Raw genomic sequence first — 21,521 nt, forward strand, 5'->3', positions numbered from 1 at the left:
TACCGCAATAAAACTCCTACTTACTTTGGCATTATCGAGTTAGTGTTTCTGTCCATCTCACTGCTTGGGAACCCAGAGTCCCGGGCTTAACACTCCCACTATGTTCATTTCAGCTTCTTTCCTTTCACTACTAACTGATTTTCCCTATTTCCCCTTCATGCAACAGAAATGTAAGCCTCCTGGCTCCGCATCGCCTTCCAGATCCTCGGGTTCAGTTCTAAAGTCGCTGGAGAGAGAAGCTACCAGCACAGTTGGGAAGAGTTTTCCATCCCTAGGGCAGGAAACAGAGTAGAGGGGTAGGTAGCCTTGATGTACTCAGAAAGCTCAAGGCAGGGGTCGGAGCGATAGCACAGTGGGTAGGGGGTTTGCCTTGCACAAGGCTGACCCGAGTTTGATTCCCAGCATCCCCTAGGGTCCCCCGAGCACACCACCAGGAGTAATTCCTGAGTTCAGAGCCAGGAGTAACCCCTGTGCATCGCTGGGTGTGACCCAAAAAGCAAAAAAAAAAAAAAGAAAGAAAGAAAGAAAGCTCAAGGCAGGTAAGCAGGTAAGGCTGGAATAACCTAAAGGCAGAATCCCCAGAGAACTTTTCCCTAATGTGCCTACAATTACGAAGTAGCCTCAGGAAACCCCAAATCCGTACAAAGCGCTAGTCCCAATAACAGGGACTGCAAGGAACTCTGGATCTGCTTCTGCACTTCGTGCTAGAGATTTTGATGATGAAACTAGAGGAAAGAATGGGGTGGCCCTGGTGGTTTGCTTTCTTCAGGGAGCAATCCTGAACCTCCTTGTGTGTTTTGCAGCCACTGAACGCCGTGGGAGAGCAGAGGGTTGGAGCCAGCCGTGTGCCTGCCGTGATGGACTCCCAGAATATCTATCTGTCCCATCCTGGGAACCACAGGACTCCCGGAAGCCAGGGGCAGCCCCTGGAGCCGGCCGATTACTCCAACTCCAGAGAGGCCCAGCGTCTTGCAGGAACCATCTTTACACGGACCCCACCTCTGCCGGGACAGGTGCCAGCAGGAGGGAGAGCCACACATGGTCAGTCCCCTCCATCCCAGCATCCGGCAGGCCCCCACGCTTGGCCCGGCACGACTCAGCACACACAAGGACCTGGAAACACACAACCCGTGCCTGGATACCCTCCGAATCCTTCCGGGAACACCTCCAACCAGTTCCAGTGGAACCTGTCATTCCCGTCCTTTTCTACGTTTGATTTCAAGAAATTCACCATTGAGGAAGCTAAAACACTAGGGGTGAGTGTTTGCCCACTCCTAGGGCACTCAGATGAGGAAGGGGATGGACTGAGAAGTCAAAGGACACACGGGGGCGGGGGGAGAGGGGGCATTTTCTGGATGCTGAGCCGGGATACCCCCCACAGAGCTCGGCCCCCCCCTCCCCCACCAGTCTCTCCCTCTCCAGTCACACTCATGGTCTTTGAATGGGGTTGTAAAACTTTATAAAAACCTCTCCCCTAACTGGCGATCAGGGGCAAAGATCAGTAAAAGTTTCACTGAAGGGGCTGGAGCGATAGCACAGCGGGTAGGACGTTTGCCTTGCACGCGGCCGACCCGGGTTTGATTCCCAGCATCCCATATGGTCCCCTGAGCACCGCCAGGGGTAATCCCTGAGTGAAGAGCCAGGAGTAACCCCTGTGCATCGCTGGGTGTGACCCAAAAAGAAAAAAAAATGTGAACAATTGATCTTCCATGAATAAGAATTTCATTCTGAATATGGGAGGTGATGGGAGGTGGGACTGTGTCTGTATTCTGGCTTATGATCACACCGATCAAATCGAGCAGGTAAGTTAGGAAGGGGAACACCTTTGAAATCCAAGCCATGGAAGGGGGGAGGTATATCGTGATTCTTGGTGGTGGAATATGTGCGCTGGTGAAGGGATGGGTGTTTGAGCATTGTATAACTGAGACTTAAACCTGAAAGCTTTGTAACTTTCCACATGGTGAATCAATAAAAGAATTTTAATAAATAAATAAATAAAAGAAATCCAAGCCATGGATTCGTAAAACCAGAGAGCTGGAAGCTTCCACTCCGCGTGGCCTTTTGGTCCTATGGAAGCTGCAGACAGAAGAAGGCAAAAGGCACCCCCAAATCCTCAGAAACAGAAAATCCTGTCGAACCCCCAAATTAGCGGGACGCACTTGAATCGAGGAGAAATCTGAAAAAAAGGAAACAAAAGGTCTTTGAGGGAAGTCTAGAGAATCTGCTGGATGAGGGGATGGCTGGAAAAATGTAAGAGAGGCATCAAGGGCCGAGGAGCACTGAGGAAGGAGGAAGCAGAGCAAAGCTTTCCCCAGAGCTGCATTGCAAAGGGCGGGGGTGACATCCTGCAGTAAAGGCTGCAAAGAGAACGGCAGGATGTGGTGATAAGGAAATGCCAGGACTAGTGCCTGAAATGCTGATTGAAAGCAGAAACTGGTTGCACTTTCTCTAATCTGCAATAGTCCCGAGGACCCTATTATCTCCATTAGAAGGAAAGATGCTCACACAGCCTGAGACCCCATGACCCCCAGGACTCTGACCTGGGTCCCCCGGGCTTCCCTCCTCCAGAATGGAGTCACAGGTCGAGATGTGCCTCCCTAAATAATTATTTTCTAAATAATATTATTTTTAATAATAATATAATTTATTCCTAAATAAATATGGTTGTCTAAATAATCCCCCCTTTCCTTTAACCCTAGAAATGCATAAGCACCCCCTCTGGAGCTTTAAAAATACCCAAGTCCAGGGGCCAGAGGGATAGTACAGCGGGTAGAGCATTTGCCTTGCAAATGGCTCGCTTGGGTTCAGTTCCCAGAATCTCATATGGTCCCCTGAGCACCGCCAGGAGTCATTCCTAAGTGCAGAGACAGGAGCATCATCAGGTGTAACCCAAAAAAGCAAACAAAAAAAAAAAGGTAAAAGAAAAAACCCAAGTTCACTGGCCCCGCTTCTGAGATTTGGATCCACTGTGTCTGAGGCAAGACCCAGCACCAACAGGGAGTCAGGGCGATGGCCAGGCCGCAAAGCTTGACTGTGACCTTCCTCTCCAACAGGCCATCCAGATCCTCATCGGCCTGATGCACATCTTCTCTTCAATCAATTTCTGGATGTATAAGTATAATCTACTCGGGGAGTCAGGATATATGATCTGGGGAGGAATAGCCGTGAGTAGAGGCCATGTGGCTTTCTTCCCGGGTGATCGAATGCAGACAAGGAGAGTAGAGGCAGGACCTTGGGGGATTGCCCCAGTAGAGCAAAAGGGAACTGTCAGTCCCAATCTGTGTAGGTCCAGCAGTGAAGGATCCTTCCTACCCTCAGGTCCCCTGACCAGACAGCCAGCAACTCTCCCTTGGACCATAAAGTAACTGTGGGCAGTCGACAAACATAGCCTCTGCCCAGATGCTTCTACTCTCTCTCTCTGGACTCTCCCGTTATGAAATGTCTCATCTGGAAATCAAAGAACTAGAAGTCACCTGTGGGGCTGGAGAGATAGCACAGCGGGTAGGGCGTTTGCCTTGCACGCGGCCGACCCGGGTTCAAATCCCAGCATCCCATATGGTCCCCTGAGCACGGCCAGGGGTAATTCCTGAGTGCAGAGCCAGGAGTAACCCCTGTGCATTGCCAGGTGTGACCCAAAAAGCAAAAAATAATAATAATAAATAAATAAATAAATAAAAGTCACCTGCTCAAACCACCTCTGCCTAAGAACAAGAGCCAAGTGTCAAATGTTCAGGGATTAGGTAAACAGGTTGTCAAACCCTTTGGTGATGGGGGACCAGCCATAGGAAGTGGAAAGCAACCAATGTACCAGATCAGCACCTTAGCCTGACCCTCAGGGAACACAGCACAGAGAGATGTTAAACTTTTACCACCAGGCTGGAGAGCTCAGTGACAAGCAAACACACCCAAGGGTGGAGGCGCTAATAATGACACAAGGCACCCGAGTTCTCAAACTCATACTAAACAGGAAGTCAAATGGCGTTCACCAGACACTGGAGTGTGACAAACGGGGACAGGGAAAGAAAGGGATGAGAGTGGAGACTGCACACAGCATAAGTGGCTTTGATACCTGTGTACAACTGAAGATGGCGAATTTTACAGCCTATTTCATATGATTATAAAATAAAATAATAAACACTCGTGTGCCCCCTGTTGAAGAAAAACAAAAAACAGCAGAACATCACCCATTTTTAAAGCCCTATTTTTTTTATTAATGAATCACCATGAGGGTACAGTTACAGATTTACATATTTTCCTGCTTGTGTTTCAGTCATACAATGCTCGAGTACCCATCCCTCCACCAGTGCCCAGTCTCCACCACCAATGACCCCAGTATCCTTCCCACCCCCCCATACCATTTCCCCCCACCCACCCACCCCGCCTCTGTGGCAAGACATTCCCTTTTGTCCTCTTTCTCCTTTGGGTGTTGTGCTTTGCAATAGAGGTATTGAGTGGCCATCATGTTCGGTCTATAGTCTACTTTCAGCCTCTCCCATCCTGAGCGGGTCCTCCAACCACACTTTAGTTGATGTTCCCTTCTCTATCTGAGCTGCCTCTTCCCCCCAGCATGTGAGGCCAGCTTCCAAGCCATGGGACAAACCTCCTGGTACTTATTTCTACTATTCTTGGGTGTTAGTCTCCCATTCTGTTGTTCTATATTCCACAGATGAGCGCAATTCTTCTATGTCTATCTCTCTCTTTCTGACTCATTTCACTTAGCATGATACTTTCCATGTTGATCCACTTATATGCAAAGTACATGATTTCATCTTTTCTAACAGCTGCATAGTATTCCATTGTGTAGATGCACCAAAGTTTCTTTCACCAGTCATCTGTTCTCAGGCACTCAGGTTTTTTCCAAATTCTGGCTATTGTAAACAGTGCTGCGATGAACATACAAGTTAAAAAGCCCTATTTTTAAATTTTCCAGGAGTAGTCTCTCTTGGAGACTAGTAGTGCTGCTTGCCCAGAAGTCACTGTCTTTGATTTTCATTACAGCCCAGCTCCATAGTCTTACACTAAACAGATCATGCAGTACTTACCTACACAAAGTCCACTATCCTCGCACAAGATGACTGAAACCCCCATTTCCAAGGGCTCCTAATGCTTTTCATCCTCCTCAGACATGATGTTCTCTAGCTTTCAGCGTTTCCACTAGCCTGGCAGGTACCACGGGATTCTCTCCTCACTGTGATGCGGTGGGTTTCTCTCTCGGATTACCAACAAGCCAAGCATCTTTCCCTACGTTCATGGGCCAGTTTTCCAGCAACTATCACTCTAGTTCTAGTTATAACTTTGCATTCCCCACCTGTTAGAGGAGCTCGTCACTCTGATGCCTGGTCTCAGACTGTTTTTCCCTGTGTGTAGTGACAACTGTACGTGCCCCTGGTGAGCACAACTCTAACACAAACAAAGCCCCATGTGAGCGTCACTTTCAGCGAGCGGTTTAAAAGCACGACAGTTTTAGGGAGGGCCAGAACCCATCTGGTGCCCCGTCTGCCCTTGAAAACCCCACACTGGCTTCCCACAAGCCCCCTACCTGCTATCTATGCTCTAGCCAACCCCCTCCTCCACCCACCCATGACAGAGGCAGCTTTAGACATGCTTGTGGGGTTTCCTCCTCCCTATTTGCAACTCTACCCCTGTTTTCCATTAGAACCTCATGGCCCACTCGTAGGTTGAGCACCCAGGGAGTGTTATCTCCTGCTCATTCGCCAGATAAGGAGACAGAGGCTAACAGAAGGTGTTACGCACGATATACAACCACAACCTCACACCTAAGAAGTGCTGGAAGAGCGTCTTGAGCCCACCGAGTTCCCTCCATTCAGGGCTCTCCTAACTGAACAAAGTTCTTGCCACCTCTTGAGTTCATCCCGTCATCACCAGGATAAGTTAGGACCCTCAGACTGGGGGCAGCGACTTATCCAGGGTCCCAGCAATAGCCGAGCTCTCCACACTCCTAGGTTTCTACCATCACGGTCTGGAAAGGGCAGCATGAAACTAGATGAGTATTCCATGAGCTTAGGCAATGGGGTCCCAGCGAGACCCCGACAGTAATGAGACCCAGAATACCCCTCGGTAAGGAAAGGCGTAAGCTGAGACAGACAGGAGTTTGAAGGTCATGCTATTTGGTATGAGAAAGTGCACTTGGGAAGGTGAAATTGGGGAGAGGAGGTGAACAGGGGGGCAGGTGTTGTTACACAAGGCGTATGGAAGTGAAAGGAAGAGCCGCATCTCTGGGTGGGCGATTGTCTTTTTCAACACTGCATGATGTCTCTTTCTCTTTCTGCCTGTGTAGTTTGTTGTCTCCGGATCCCTCTCAGTGTATACTGAAAAGGACCCCAACCCGTGCGTGGTGAGTTGCAGTGTCCTCGGCGACCATTTCTGAGCTACCAAAGAGGCCTCACAGTAGCCAAGAGGTGGTAGATCCCCCACAACTCTATTATTTTTATCTGCCCCCCCCCAAAAAAAAAAACTCAATAAAGTTCTATTCAGCTCAGTTTGGCAGAGGAGGAAACTAAGATATAGAGAACCCAGCTAACTAATCCAAGATCACATGGTGGAAATGCAGTGAAGGCAGAAGTCAACACTGGAGTTCTCCGACTCTGGGGCTGTGTTTCCACCTTCTGCATCTTTAGAGGACTGGAGAGATAGCGCAGCAGGTAGGGCGTTTGTCTTGCACGTGGCTGATGCAGGCTCAATTCCTCCATCCCTCTCGGAGAGCCCAGCAAGCTACCAAGAGTATCCCGCCCACACGGCAGAGCCTGACAAGCTACCCGCAGCATATTCGATATGCCAAAAACAGTAACAACAAGTCTCACAATGGAGACGTTACTGGTGCCGGCTCGAGCAAACTGATGAACAACAGGACGATAGTGTGACAGTGCGACAGTGCATCCTTGGCACTAAAAAAGATGGGGACAGCATGAGAGCACCTGTTCTTCTGTCCTGCATAGGTGAGGCACTGGTTTTAATACTCAGCTTAAGAAGTGAGAAAGGGGGAAAAAAAACAACAGTTTAGGAAATTCACAAGTAGTCACAATGCAGTGCCCCACAGGAAAACTGAGTGAAGCAAAAAGCCAGGTCAAATGGAAATTGCATGAACATTTCTGCTGCTTATTTGAGATGCTCTCTGCCCTTCCCTCTGACTGTACAGAGGAAAGTGAAGGGCAAGTCTACCTTGAGTCATTCTAGTTCCAAGCATAGCATACAACTGAGTGCCCTGGCCCTTCTAGAATGTTCTCTTTCAATGGTCAATAACGTATCTGGTCCTAGTTTAATTTTCTAAGAGTGGAGGTAAATTTAGGGTGCCAAGATACCCCTCCTCTTTGTTCTGGCTTCCAGTCCTCCCTTCCCTCCCTTCCTCTCTCTTTTGCTTTCTTGGTGGGAACCCACTGGCTTGACAAGGGCATGGAATGTCTCACAGAGGCCTTCTCATGACCACCATCAGGTGCAAGACAAATTCTACTACTCCCAGGTCAACCTTACTCTCTCCCCTCCACAGGAGCGGGATCCCCAGGGCACCTCCATTTCACTGAGTTGTCAGCATCTGCACTAGACCAACAATAGCCTCTTCCAATCCTCTGAATGTCCTCTGCTCTCCCCAAGATGCCTGCCCATTTCAGGGGGCTCCAGGTTTGCTCTACTTCTGAGTTCCCACCCCACCCTGAGTCTCTGCCTCCATCTCCACTCTGACGGGCCTCTCAAGGGAAGCAGCCTGAGCTGGAGATAAAGGCTTGAGCTTCTCAACACTGGGCAGTAGAGTCTTTAAAATTGAACTTCACAGGGGCTGGAGAGATGATACAGCGGATAGAGAGCGAGCTTGCCTTGCATGCTAGATTCAGTCACCAGCACTCCACATGGTCCCCTGAGCCCTGCCAAAAGTGATCCCTGAACAAAGAGCCAGGTGTCATCCCTGAGCATCACCAGATGTCGCCCCAAAAGTAAATAAATAAAAATAAAATAAACAAAATTGAACATTACATTACATGGGTCTGAAAGTCTTCCCTGGCAATGAATTCAGCCCAGATATCAGCCTTTGGATACTAGAACTTTCCCATTATCATCTGCTCTTATAACAACCCTAAAACCTCTCTCGATTCATGTCCCTCCAAAATATTTTTTTTTTATCTCCGAGAGATTCAGTTACAAGGCTTTCATAATTGAGTTTGGTCATACAATGATCGAACACCCATCCCTCCACCAGTGTACGTTTCCCAGCACCAATGTCCGCAGTATCCCTCCCGCCACCCCTACCCCACCCCCAGAATCTGTTTCTGCAGAGCTGGCCAATGATCTCGTCTTGTCTCCTCCCAACTCACCTTTGGAATCTCCTTTCCCACCTCTCAGCTACTTCTTGGGTTTGTTTTGGTTTGTTTGTTTGTTTGTTTGTTTGTTTTTCCCAATTCAGTCTCTGCCCTATCCATGCCTCCCCCCTCTTCCTAACTGTCTCTGCCCTGCCTGTCTGCCTCCTCTTTCTCCTGCCCCCACCAGACTGGCATCAATGTGCTTATGGCTTCCTCTCCCTCTCCCTCCTCCAGGTAAATGTCAGCGTTGGTGCCAACATAGTCAGCGCCGTCTGCTCATTGCTGGGGATCTGCATTATCATCACAGACATGATCTATGGAACCCATCATATTGTAAGCATGAGCACTGGGACTTTGGGGCCCTGCTTCCAAAATATCTTGCTTGCTTAAGGGTTGTTCCCAAACAGAAAGGAAAAGCCAGACCTCCCCGCTAGAATGACCACCACTTGATCCAAAAGGCACATCAGCCTCACCAAGGCTATGGGGGTGGAGACTGTTTTACACATGAAGACAGAGACTGGAGAATGTTGAGCCCATTAGCCCTTCCTTAGGCCTGAGGTACCACACGGGCCTTGTAGGCAGTCAACCTAAACTAGAACAGCATATGGTCTCCCGAGCTCCTCCACGGGTGCTTTCTCTTGGGCACAGAGACAGGTATAACTTCTAAGTACCATTAGGCGTGGCTCAAGTGCCCCCCACACCCAACAATATATCTCAGCATCACACAGATAAATAACAGGAAGCATAAACAGGAAGTGCCGACACCAGGTCCTTGTCTTATCTCACAAAGAATGTGACAGCAGTATGACACAAATCTCTGAGATTAGCCAAGACACTCCAGTAAGGGCTGGAAGAAGCCAGAGAAGCCAGGACGGTGCAGAAGTCCCCCCCCCATGAGGGGGTTCCCAAATAAGTCACCCTGCAGCTAAAGCCTGCTGGGACTCTGGGGGACAGTGAAGACCATGGACCTCACCCTGGAGCAAGAGAGCCGGGGTCCATGCTCAATCACTGCCCTTAAACACAGATTACAAACTACTTCTGAGAAACTTCAAGTCTCCAAGGCTTTCAGACACACACACACACACACACACACACACACACACACACACACACACACACACACACACGGGTCTCTCTCCTGTGTCCAAAGCCCCCTAGCAAAGTTGGGAGTCAGCCAGCAGGCTGCAGTGGGATCTGGGTGGGTCACCACTCACAGTCACATAGTCCGGAAGTAGGTCTGAAATGCATGACCAAGAGTGTTTGCTGAGTATCTCACCTGGTCACAAGGGTGGGGGCAGTCCCCCAGGGAAAGCCCCTGCAGTCTTGTCACTGCTCTCACTGGACATCTAAGGGGGTGGCAGCATGCCACTAATCCAGCAATGGTGAGTGAGTCCTGGGCCATGTTGTGTCATACGAGGGCCACTCAGAGTCCCGAGGAGTCAGAACCACAATGTTTGCAAATGCCAAACAATTAAAGAGAATCTAGTACAGGGGAGGTTATCCCAAGATCACTGGATTCCAACAACTAGGATCCTGATCTCTGAGAGGCCAGGAGTGAGCTGGATCCTAACCCTGAGGAGGCCAGGAAGTGATGTGGGGGAGTGTCACGTTTTCTCCAGAGACACAAGTTCTGTGGACATGCCCACTCAGCTATTGGGTGGAACCCAGACCCAGTGAATGCACATGGGAGCCATCAGTTCTGCTGTGATGAGGGTCAAGGTGAGAAGTCCCTAGAGCTCTGAAGGCCCCATCCCCACCTTCTGAAGGCAATATGGACCTGACCTTGCTGAGGACCCACCTTTCACCCCCAGTGATGAATCCAAAACCGAGAGAGAGAGAGAGAGAGAGAGAGAGAGAGAGAGAGAGAGAGAGAGAGAGATTGCCCATATGATATCTGACAAGTATCTCTGGTTGGTTCTTCCCAGAACTGAGTTGGCAATGCTCATTGATTTGGGTGGTAGGAAACATCAGGAGCACCTGACACCAGTCGCCTATCACTCCAGTCAGTGATAGGGGATGACCCCCCTCCCAAACACTGACTTCCCAATATTTCAGGCCTGTTGTGCAAATAGCAAAGTGGGGTCTAAGGGCCAGAGAAAGTCTCCAAGCAAAGAAAGAGAGGTTGGGGGTTGGGAAACACTCTCAGGGGGCATCCAGCAGGGATGGGGGATCACCCCTAGCACTTGCTCTGAGACGGCCTGTGCAGAGAGGGAGAGAGACCCTTCCTCAGGATGGGCACTGTAGGCAGGGACTCTCACAGAACCGCCGCCTGGAATGACAGGTTTCCTGTTCCTCTCTCTCCCTAGACTAGCAACATCTCGATGTCTGCTACTCTCTTCCCCTTCTCCCTCCTGGAGTTCATCCTTTCATGTGAGCTTTCATACTTTGGGTTCCAGGCTGTCTGCTGGAACCAAGTGTGGGTGAGTATTCTCTGCTCGAGGAGTTAGAGCCTGTTCCTGAGGATGACAGACGGAAATTAATTGATTTATTAGGAGGGAGGAGGGAGGCCTCGGGGTAGTCTAACTCAGACTGTCATTACAAACATAGCAGAGACTGCAGGACTTTCAAATCACAGAAACGAGTTTAGGGTTAGGGTGAGGGTCAGGGTTAGGGTGAGGGTGAGGGTGAGGGTTAGGGGTTAGGGTCAGGGTTATGGGTTAAGGTCAGAGTTAGAATTAGGGTTAGGGTCCAAGTTAGGCTAGGGTCAGGGTTAAAGTTAGGGTTAGGGTCAGGGTCAGAGTTAGGGTTAGGGTGAGGGTTAGGGTTAAGGGTTAGGGTAATGGTTAGAGTTAGGGTGAAGGTCAAAGTTAGGGTTAGAGTTAGGGTCAGGGTTAAAGTTAGGGTTAGGGTCAGGGTCAGAGTTAGGGTTAGGGTTAAGGGTTAGGGTAATGGTTAGAGTTAGGGTGAAGGTCAAAGTTAGGGTTAGAGTTAGGGTCAGGGTTAGATTCAGTGTCAAAGTCAGGGTCAGGGTCAGAGTCAGGGTTAGAGTAAGGATCAGGGATAGAATTCAGGTTAAAGCTAGGATCAGGGTTAGGGTTTGGGGTGAGGGTGAGGGTTAGAGTTCAGATTAGGATTAGGGTTAGGGTCAAGATCATGGTTATTGTTAGTTTTAGGGGTCATGGTTAGGGTTAGAGTCAGGGTTAGAGTTAGACTTTTGTTGCCCAATTTCTCTCAATCCACCTCTACGTTGATTATGTTAAGCAATCCCCAGACTTAAGGGCTCAGTGATAACCTCGAATAGAGTTTCTGATTTTTCTCTGGGCCAATCAGGAGTTATGCTCTTGGTCATCTCCCGTCCCCTCAGCTGAGCTCACCGTGAGTCTGCAGTTGGCTGATGCATTGCCCAGTGATTGGATGACCTCCCATGGCCTCAGCCCAAATGTGTGTGGCTCTTGGCAAATGGTCAACCGGAACAGCCGGCCCCCTGTGCCTCAGTCTCCTCGAGGGAAGTTCTTTTCTGTGTAACTCTGAAGTGAAGAGAGCACTGAGACGAAGTGTGGGGTGCCAACTCTCTCTCGGTCTCTGCTTACGTTGCTCTTCTAGTCTTGTTCCCTTGGCCAAAGGAAGCTCGGTGGCCAGGTCCATCCTGAGTGGAGGAAGAGGAAGGGTCAACCAAAGGGCCCAGGGAGTCGCAGAGGGAGAACTTGTGACCCTCCTGGAAGTTCCCCACAGAGGAAGCTGATGCCTCGTGTCGTTGCCTTTCAGATCTCCAGCCAGGGGCCCGGCACAGCCGGGGCCTACCCAGCCAGCGCTCCCACCATCCCGGCCAGTGTAAACACCGGCCCTGCCAACGTTTCCAGCCACCAGACCCGCATCAACAACCCCCCTGCCAGCTTTCTCTACCCCACCAGCACTCCCCCGAATGTGCCCAGTGAGCCCATATACAGTAGTGTGGCTGATTCGTGACCTCACATCCAAGGACAAGGACGTGCCTCGGGGCAGGATATTTGTCCTCCTCCTCCAAGTCCTTCACAGCCATGACCGCAGTCATGGGGGGTTGGGGTAGGGGAGAGGAGGAAATACCTATTGTCTCCTTTTTTGGGTTATTTTGACACTTGGTTAGTTTTTTTTATTTTTGGTTGTTTGGTTTTTGTGGGGGGGGGGCTACACCTTGCAATGTGGACTGGAGCGATAGCACAGAGGGTAGGGCGTTTGCCTTGCAGGCAGCTGACCCGGGTTCCATTCCTCCATCCCTCTTGGAGAGGCTGGCAAGCTACTGAGAGAGAGTATCCCGCCTGCACAGTAGAGCCTGTCAAGCTCCCTGTGGCATATTCGGTATGCCAAAAACAATAACAACAAGTCTCACAATGGAGACATTACTGGTGCCTGCTCGAGCAAATCCATGAACAATGGGACGACAGTGCTACGACACCTTGCAATGCTCAGGGGTGACTCCCGGCTCTGCACTCAGGAATTCTTCCTGGTGGTGCTAGAAGATCATCTGGGAGGGTGGGGCTCAAACCCACGTTGGCCACTTCAAGGCAAACACCCTGCCCGCTCTACCATCCCTCCAGCCCTCCAGCCCCCTGTCTCCCATTTTGGCTCATAAACCTTCTTTTCAAGTGTTAGGGTGCGGATCGAGATCTCCCTATAACGACAAAGAGACTCCAGAGACTGCAAACAGCAAGCAGGGTTTATTGTAAGACTGGCTAGCCAGGGTCCAGCCGCCTACTGGGACACGCAGGTCCAGCAGGTTGGGCAAAAGACCCCGAGCTTCTCCAAAGGAGATCTTATATAGGCCTTCCCCGGCCGTTACAGCAGAGCCCGCACATTTCATAGCCAATAGATTTGTAATATTGCAAACTCTCTTAACCAATCCATTTAAAAGGACATCACTCCTTAGCCTATGGTTTTAGAGATCAGTATTCGCGCCAATATTCAGGAATGTCCCGGTTCTGCGGGCAGTCCTGGGTCTTGTGATACGGGTCATGTGATATGGGTCTGGTTATCTGGTCTGACCACCACCCTTCTTGCGACCCAGGGTGCCTGTATCCAAATTCCTTGCTCAGGGGCAGAAAATCAAGTTATTCTAGAATGCGGGCTCCTGTAAAAAGAGTCTTAAGAAAGCTAAATAGATTCCTGTGGTCTGTCCTGGGCCAGATCCTCACACATGGATTAGAGTGAGTGTCCTTTCTCCTCAAGGGCTTCCCCGTACCTTGAGGTTCTTCTAACCTGGGTGGGTGTTGCATAACTCTTTGTTCAGTTGGAGGCGCTGAGACAAGGAACGCCAGAGAAATTATTTTTCACAGAGGGCCCAGGTTCGCTCAGACCCTGTGACAAAAGGTAGAGTGTCCTGAGATCTCCTTTTGATGTAGGCAGGTAGATAGGGAAAAGCTCTGGACAACGGAACTTAGATTAACCAAGTCTCTGGGAAGGAGAGTCTTAAGACTGATCCTCCTTGTGGATTCAGAAAACAAAAAGACCGGATAAGACCCGTTTGGCAGACCCTGAGGATAATGGACTCTTCCCCAGGAAGTTCCTCAAACTCTCCCTTAATCTGATTAATTCAGCCCAAAGAAGATTATCAACACTCCCAACCTCCCTGGTAACCTCCTTAGCAACGGACTTTTACCTGAAAGAAGCCTTACGTGAGGGCAGGTTGAAGAAACCCTATAAAGAAACCTTGAACAAAGGAAGGACGCATGTGCTGCTGCTTGCACCCATGTGGCCGAGCACATGTGGCGCCTGAGCACGTGTGTCACCCGCATGTCCCCTCTTGAGATGTGGACTTTCGTGCTTTCGTGTCTAATGCTGGGACGTGTGTAGAGGCTCTCTCCACCCTTGGAGAAGGCCGTGTTCTCTCTTGAGAGCGCGTTACTCTTACTCTCCTTTCTCCCACTTATCCCTTCCTTCTTCCCAAAAACACCTCCAAATAAAATCTATTTACTTCACTGCTTGTCTACTCCTGAAATTCCTTTCTGTGAGGCGAGACAAGAACCCAGTCACTCACCCTGGGTCCCGGGTGGCAGAGGCAGTTGGGGAGAAAGTGATCGTCTTCCCCCTCCCCGCTTCACATAAGCCACTTGTGGGGCCCACCGACATCACTTTTATTATCATCCTACCGTACATACCCCTAAAGGGCTCCATACAGTGATGTCATCGAAAGAAGTTACAGGAAGAACCTTGAGGCAGCAAGGCATGTATTTTTACCTTGTGTCTCCAAGTCAGTGGGTCTCGGCCTCCTGAAAGAAATGCAAAACCAAAGCTTTCTTAGGCTACAAGCACCTGGGTTTGCATCCCAAAGACCAGGCTGGGCTAGCACCTGGAATCTACATGTCAAAGACCAGGCTGGGCTAGCACCTGGAATCTACATCCCAAAGACCAAGACTAGCACTTAAGATCTGCATATTACAAACGAACGGGCTAGGTTGGCACCTGGGATCTGTGAGAAGGGGAAGACTGACAATTTCAGTCCCCTGAAATCCATGTTATTGACTGAAGGCAGCTTAAAGACAAAGATGTTCAGCCTCATCCGAGCCAGTTAGGACACACGGGAAATCTCGCCCATTTTCATGGGTCCCTTGTTCCTGCCCGTGTGCGGTTCAGTCTCCATGGGCTCATCCTGATGGCTCATTCCAGCCCTGACAGGTGGGCTACAGAGAACAGTGCACTCTGGGGCGCCCTCACTCCTTAGCCCCTGCTCTAAAGTGAGGCTTTTGGCCAAGGAATGCTGGGACGTCTGCTTCCCCAGGGAGCCAGGCAGGACGGCTGCCATGGTAGGGCACAGGACAGAGCGGGTGTGTCTTCTCTCCTCTCATCTCTCGCAGCTGCCCGCAGGAGCTCTGCCCACCCCAGCCCCGGAGAGGAGTCTCAGGATGACGGTGTGAACGCCAGCGCAGATACTCAGGCCCTCCTGAAAAGCTGTCAGGGCAGAAAGCAAGGAACGGAAGAGCAAGGGGTGGAATCCAGAGAAGACTTTGAGGGAGAGGAAAGGATTAAGGGAGGGGTGGCCTGAAAAAAGAGTCCTGAGAAAGGCAGAAGCCCTCCCCCTTGAATATCTTTTTTAACAAAGTGGGGAACTGGGAGAGCATTTTTTTTTTTTTTGGTTTTCTGAATGGATAGCACAGTGGTTGGGCGTTCGCCTTTCACGAGGCTGACCCGAGTTCAATTCCTCCTCCCCTCTCGGAGAGCCCGGCAAGCTACCGAGAGTATTGAGCCCGCGTGGCAGAGCCTGGCAAGCTACTCGTGCGTATTGGATATGCCAAAAACAGTAACAATAAGTCTCTCAATGAGAGACGTTACTGGTGCCCGCTCGAACAAATCGATGAGCAACGGGATGACAGTGACAGTGACAGTTGGTTTTTTGGGTCATACCCGGTGATACTCCAGGGTTACACTCAGGAATTACCAATGGCAGTGCTCGGGGGACCGCACGGGATGGTGGGAATCGAACAAGGGTCCGCCGCGTGCAAAGCAAACGCCCTACCCACTGTGCTATCGCTCCAGCCCCCTGGGAGAGGATTTCTTTATGACAGACTATGAATGTTGGCCATTGAAACAGGGGACAGGATGCTGAGATGGTTCTCCTCTGGTGCCCCATCAGGCAGGACCCATGTCATCCACCCTCATGACATTCTACGCCAATGTGCCCCTTTCCCTTTTCCTAATCTCACCCTGTCTGCTTCCCCCATGTTCTGAGAATAGCACTTACCGTTAATGAAGGGGTGTCTGCCCTGGGGATTAACAGAACCCCGACTGGAGTTGGCTTTCACTCTGAGAGCAGTTGAAGTCAAGCAGGTTCCCCCTTCTGTGAAGATGAGGGCTGTGGTTCCATGCAGACCAGCCGCTAGTCAAGTCTCCACAGGGAACCAACCAATAAAGTCTCTGGCAAAGCTGACCACCGCGCTGAGCGCATCTTCACTACTGAAACTGTGCTTTGGACTAGATAGAGCCAGAGCGGATTGCTCCTCCCCTCGCAACCAGTTACAGATTCTTGTCACCCTCCACCAGAAGACCCTGTGCTCTGTGCTCAGGCTGAGGGAAGAGGGATGGTGAAGAGGGTAGGGAGAGTGTGGAGAGTGTGAGGAGTCTGTGAGGAGACTGTGGTGAGAGTGTGCAGTGTCTGTGGGGAGTCTGTGGGGAGAGTGTGGGGGAGTCTGTGGGGAGAGTGTGGGGAGTCTGTGGGGAGAGTGTGGGGAGAGTGTGGGGAGAGTGTGGGGGTGTCTGTGGGGAGAGTTTTGTGAGTCTGTGGGGGTGTCTATAGGAAGAGTGTGGGGAGTCCGTGGGGAGAGTGAGGGGAGAGTGTGGGGAGTCTGTGGGGAGAGTGTGGGGAGAGTGTGGGGGAGAGTGTGGGGAGAGTGTGGGGGAGAGTGCGGGGAGAGTGTGGGGAGAGTGCGGGGAGAGTGTGGGGGAGAGTGTGGGGAGTCTGTGGGGAGAGTGTGGGGGTATCTGTGGGGAGAGTGTGGGGAGACTATAGGGAGTCTGTGGGGAGAGTGTGGGGAGTCTGTGGGGAGAATGTGGGGAGTCTGTGGGGAGAGTGTGGGGAGAGTATGGGGAGAGTGTGGGGAGTCTGTGGGGAGAGTGTGGGGAGAGTGTGGGGTGTCTGTGGGGAGAAGGTGGGGAGTATGTGGGGAGTCTGTGGGGAGAGTGTGGGGGAGTCTGTGAGGAGAGTGTGGGGGAGTCTGTGGGGAGTGTGGGGGAGTCTGTGGGGAGAGTGTGGGGGTATCTGTGGGGAGAGTGTGGGGAGCCTATGGAGAGTCTGTGGGGAGAGTGCAGGGGAGTCTGTGGGGAGAGTATGGGGTGTCTGTGGGGAGTCTGTGGGGGAGTATGGGGTGTCTGTGGGGAGTCTGTGGGGAGAGTGCGGGGTGTCTGTGGGGAGAATGTGAGGTGTCTGTGGGGAGTCTGTGGGGAGAGTGTGGGGAGTCTGTGGGGAGCCTGTGGGGAGAGTGTGGGGTGTCTGTGGGGAGTCTGTGGGGAGACTGTGGAGAGTCTGTGGGGAGAGTGCGGGGTGTCTGTGGGGAGAGTGTGGGGAGAGTTTGAGGAGAGTGTGGTGTGAGTGTGGGGCATGTGGAGACAGTGTGGGTACTGTGGGGAGCTGGTGGGGACAGTCCAGCAGAGACACTGTAGAGAATGGGCAGGTCAGGGAGGGAGGCAGGTACTGACAGTGTGGGGAGGGACAGTGGGGGGAGGGAGCAGGGCGGGATGCATGTCCTCATGCTGGGCAGTGCAGACACTGTGCCCAGCGCTGCCAGCCGCAAACATGCGTCCACACCTGCTCCCTGCTGCTCACCGTCTGCTGGAGGCACGTGGGTTCAAGTCAAACCCTGAGCCACCAAAACAGGGCAGGGGGTGACCGCGGACTGGAGCAGCCTCCTGACCACCCACTGTGTCCCCCACCCTCAGCCCCACTCCCAGCTCTGACACTGACATGGGTCCACCGCCCCGTTCCCTGCAGGCCTCAGTTTCCCTTTCTGCCCCCTGAAAGAAGAAGAAGCCGTGTCTGAGGTGGATGATTCCAGCCCTGGCCTGGGCCTTCGGAGGGGGCGGGCCTCGCTCCCTCGGGAGGGACTGAGATGCTCCCAGAGGCCGCTGCTCCCAGCCTCCCCGCGGAGCCCCTGGAGCCCGGGAACAGCAAACCTTTCACATGAATATGTGTGAAGTGGGGAGCGGCAGCGCAGAGGCGGCGGCAGCCGGGGCAGGAGGCAGCCAGGTGAGTCCGGGGGCCCTGGGGCATCAGCGGGGCCGTGGGCCGGGGCCAGGGGGGCCGGCTGGGAGCGGGAAGGCACGGGGCACACAGGCAGGCTGGCCCTGAGGGGGACCAGGCAGAGGACGGGCCGCCTCCTCCTTGGAAACCTGCCAGTCGGGTCTGGTTTGGGTTTCCGTTTTTTTGGTTTTGTTTTTCGGATGGGGGGCTGGGAGTGCAGTATTTGGGGGGGTGCCCAGAAGGAGGCCAGTCAAGGAAATGGATCGGGGGATTCTTAAGACCCTAAGGGGGCTTGGGTCCCTAGGAGCCTCTGGACCACCCTCCCCGGGAAATGACTGGGCCCCACCCCCACCCCGCCCAGGTGGGGCAGGAAGAAGACACAGTCCGGAGCAGCAGGAAACCCTCGGCCTCCCGAGGAGGGGGCTCTGTCCCTCCCCTGCACTGTCACCTTCCCCCCCCCCCGGGTTCTCTGTAGGGGTACGCATCAGAGGCCGCCCCCCACAACAGTCGGAGTGGCCACAGCCCAGGCTAGCAGGGGGTGTGGGCAGGGGAGGCCCGGTCGAACCCTCTGCCAGCCTCCCTCCAGGCCACCGGGAGGGCCAGGCTGGGGTCTAAGGGGCCAGTGCGTTCCTGCCTGGGCACAGCGGGCCTTCGCCCACCCCCACCCACAGCCCTGGAAGCCCCCCCGTGCAGCCTCAAGCTCCCCCAGCTCAGGCCCCGGCTCTGCCGTTGACCCTCCGCAAAGTTGCTGCATCCTAGGGTGCAGATGTGCAGGCTCTCCCGGAGGGACCCCCGTCTGTGCTCCTGAGTGCTCCCCAGGGTGCTCCAGCCCTGCGGGAACCATGCCGGCACCCCCCACATACACACACACACACACACACACACACACACACACTCCCGATCCAGCCCAAGGCGGTGAGGGTCAGTTCACGCCTCCCTGAAGGGTCCTGGGACCCACGTGGGGAGCCGAGTGGTCAGCGTCCCAAGGCTCCCAGAGGCTTCCAGTGAGGCCCCTCATGTTCCCCCAGGAGCGCAGTCATGGGTCAGAGGGTCTGGGGCTGTTGGGAGGCATGAGGAGGGCTGCGTCTGTCCCTGCAACCAAGGGGGCCTCTGCCCAGGGGTGGTCAGCCCCCCTCTCCTGCCTGGAAGGAGCCCAGGCGCTGGAGTGCCTGCCCTGGAGGGTCCTGGAAAGAAGCCCCCCCATTAGAGGAGCAGGGCAGGGAGCAGGGACACACCACGATGACCACCTGATCCCAGTTTACAGAGGGGAAAACTGAGGCTCATGAAGAGTGACTGGCCCGTGGCCATCCTTAATGTCTGATCTCTGTTCGCCAAATGGGGTGCCCCTCCCCATCACCCTCCTCCCCTCCTCCCCTCCTCCCCCACACCCCTCCCCATACACATATGTATCATCACCCTCTTCCCATCATTCTCCCCACACCCCTCCCCATCGCCCTCCCCATCACCCTCCCCCACACCCCTCCCCATCACCCCCCACACCGCTCCCCATCACCCTCCTCCCCCACATCCCTCCCCATACACATGGGTATCATCACCCTCTCCCCATCACCCTCCCCCACACCCCTCCCTATCACCCTCCCCCACACCCCTCCCCATACCCTCCCCCACACCCCTCCCTATCACCCTCCCCCACACCCCTCCCCATCACCCTCCCCCACACCCCTCCCCATCACCCTCCCCACACCCCTCCCCATCACCCTCCTCCCCCATACCACTCCTCATCACCCTCCCCCACACCCTGCCCCATCACCCTCCCCCATACCCTGCCCCATCACCCTCCCCACACCCCTCCCCATCACTCTCCCCCACACCCCACCCCATCACCCTCCCCACACCCCTCCCCATCACCCTCCCCCACAACCCTCCCCCACAACCCTCTCAAACACCCTCCCCCAAGCCCCTCCCCATCACCTTCCCTGACACCCTTCCTGGAGACTGGCCAGAGTTAAGCCGACTTCTCAGCAGAGGGTTTTAACTGGGTCCCTGGACACACAGCTCCCCCGCACCCCTTCCCTGGGGTTGCCCTCCTCCCCTCAGGAGCCTGGCAAGTCCAAATTGAGGGGGGAGGAGGCACATCAATGCCCTCCCCACCTCAAAGCCAGCTCCTTCTCTTCAGTCTGGGATGGGGAGTCCCCTCCCAGCACCCAGAGACCTCCTCCAGACTCCCCCGGTCTCCCCTCCTAGCCCTGTGGGTCAGGGGGCCCCGGTCAGCTGGCAGGGTCCTGCTTTCTGGTGAGGTCCCACTGGTGTCAGCGACCCGGGGGCTGTCTGTCCAACGGGCAGGATGGCACGCACCCCATGGGACAGAGGGACGGCTGGTTTCCTTCGGAGACAGCTCCATAAACTCCCCAGGGCCGGGGCATGGAGGGGGAGAGGGGAGGAGAGGAGCCCCCTGGCTCTAGCTCCAGGACACTGGGCCGCTGCCCTATCAGCAAAGCCTATTTCGGGAGTGTTTCATCTGCTCCTAAGGAGGTCTCGGTTTTAGCACCTTTCTTCCTGGGAGAAATGCTGCTAATTATGTATGTGCTCCCTCCCGGGGCTGTGTGAGCGAGCGGCAGCCTCGCCCAACACACACACACACACACACACACACACACACACACACACACACACACACACACCAAAGGTCAGGCTAGCCAAGCAGGCGGGTTGGCTACTGGGTTTCCAGAGGCCACACTGCCTGCTCTCAGGGCAGACCAGGGTCGGGCAGATGTTGGCGTCTAAATCTCTGTCCTTCCTGAGCCTTCCTGTAACCCGCTCCCATCTGGTCCCCCGGCAACATAGACAATTCCCTGAGCACTTCAGAAGCCATCTCTGAGCACAGAGCAAGAGTAAGCCCTTGAGCACAGCTGGGTATGGCCAGATAAAACCCTAAAATTTGGGGCTGAAGCAATAGCACAGCGGTAGGGCATTTGCCTTGCAGGCGGCCGACCCAGGTTCAATTCCCAGCATCCCATATGGTCCCCTGAGCAGAGCCAGGAGTAACCCCTGTGCATCTCCGGGTGTGACCCAAAAAGAAAAAAAAAAAACACCTAAAATTCAGGGCCAGAGCAGGAGTACAGCAGGAAGGCAGTTTGCTGTGCATGCATGCAGCTGACCCAGGTTCAATCCCCGCATCTCATAGAGTCCCCTGAACACCGCCAGGAGTAATTCCTGAGTGCAGAGCCAGGAGTAACCCTGAGCATTACCGAGTGTGACCCCCCAAAAAATCAAAATATATAAATTAATTAAATAAGATTTTTTTTAATTTTTTTTAATACCTGAAGTTCTGTATTTTCTACACCAATGTTTCTTAACTTTTTATTCCAACAGTCTGGGCTTTCTTTAAAAAAAAAACAATGAGGGCCACATCCAGGAGTTCTCAGGGGTTACTCCTGACTCTGCACTCAGGAATTATGCTCAGGGGACCAGATGGGATGCCGGGGATCAAACCCAGATCAGCCACGTGCAACACAAGCGCCCTCCCCAGAGCCCTCCCCACTGTACTATCTCTCCAGTCCCTGGGCCCCTACTAATGCCTCCTTCCTGTGACACAACTGTCAACTGATTAG

At 53.2% G+C, this 21,521-nt stretch overlaps 1 protein-coding gene across 1 annotated transcript in view; it reads left to right on the forward strand.

The window, feature by feature from the left end:
• MS4A18 (membrane spanning 4-domains A18) overlaps positions 1 to 12,212 on the forward strand; it is a 64,315-nt gene extending 52,103 nt beyond the window's left edge. The window contains exons 3-8 of the mRNA XM_055143811.1: positions 804 to 1,256; positions 3,054 to 3,164; positions 6,299 to 6,355; positions 8,541 to 8,639; positions 10,613 to 10,726; positions 12,012 to 12,212. Coding sequence (XP_054999786.1) covers positions 804 to 1,256; positions 3,054 to 3,164; positions 6,299 to 6,355; positions 8,541 to 8,639; positions 10,613 to 10,726; positions 12,012 to 12,212 — 1,035 coding nt within the window. The remainder of the gene's footprint in view (positions 1 to 803; positions 1,257 to 3,053; positions 3,165 to 6,298; positions 6,356 to 8,540; positions 8,640 to 10,612; positions 10,727 to 12,011) is intronic.
• The last annotated feature ends 9,309 nt before the right edge of the window (positions 12,213 to 21,521 follow it).

This window comes from Sorex araneus, chromosome 6, assembly GCF_027595985.1.
Source record: "Sorex araneus isolate mSorAra2 chromosome 6, mSorAra2.pri, whole genome shotgun sequence".
Lineage (NCBI taxonomy): Eukaryota > Metazoa > Chordata > Mammalia > Eulipotyphla > Soricidae > Sorex > Sorex araneus.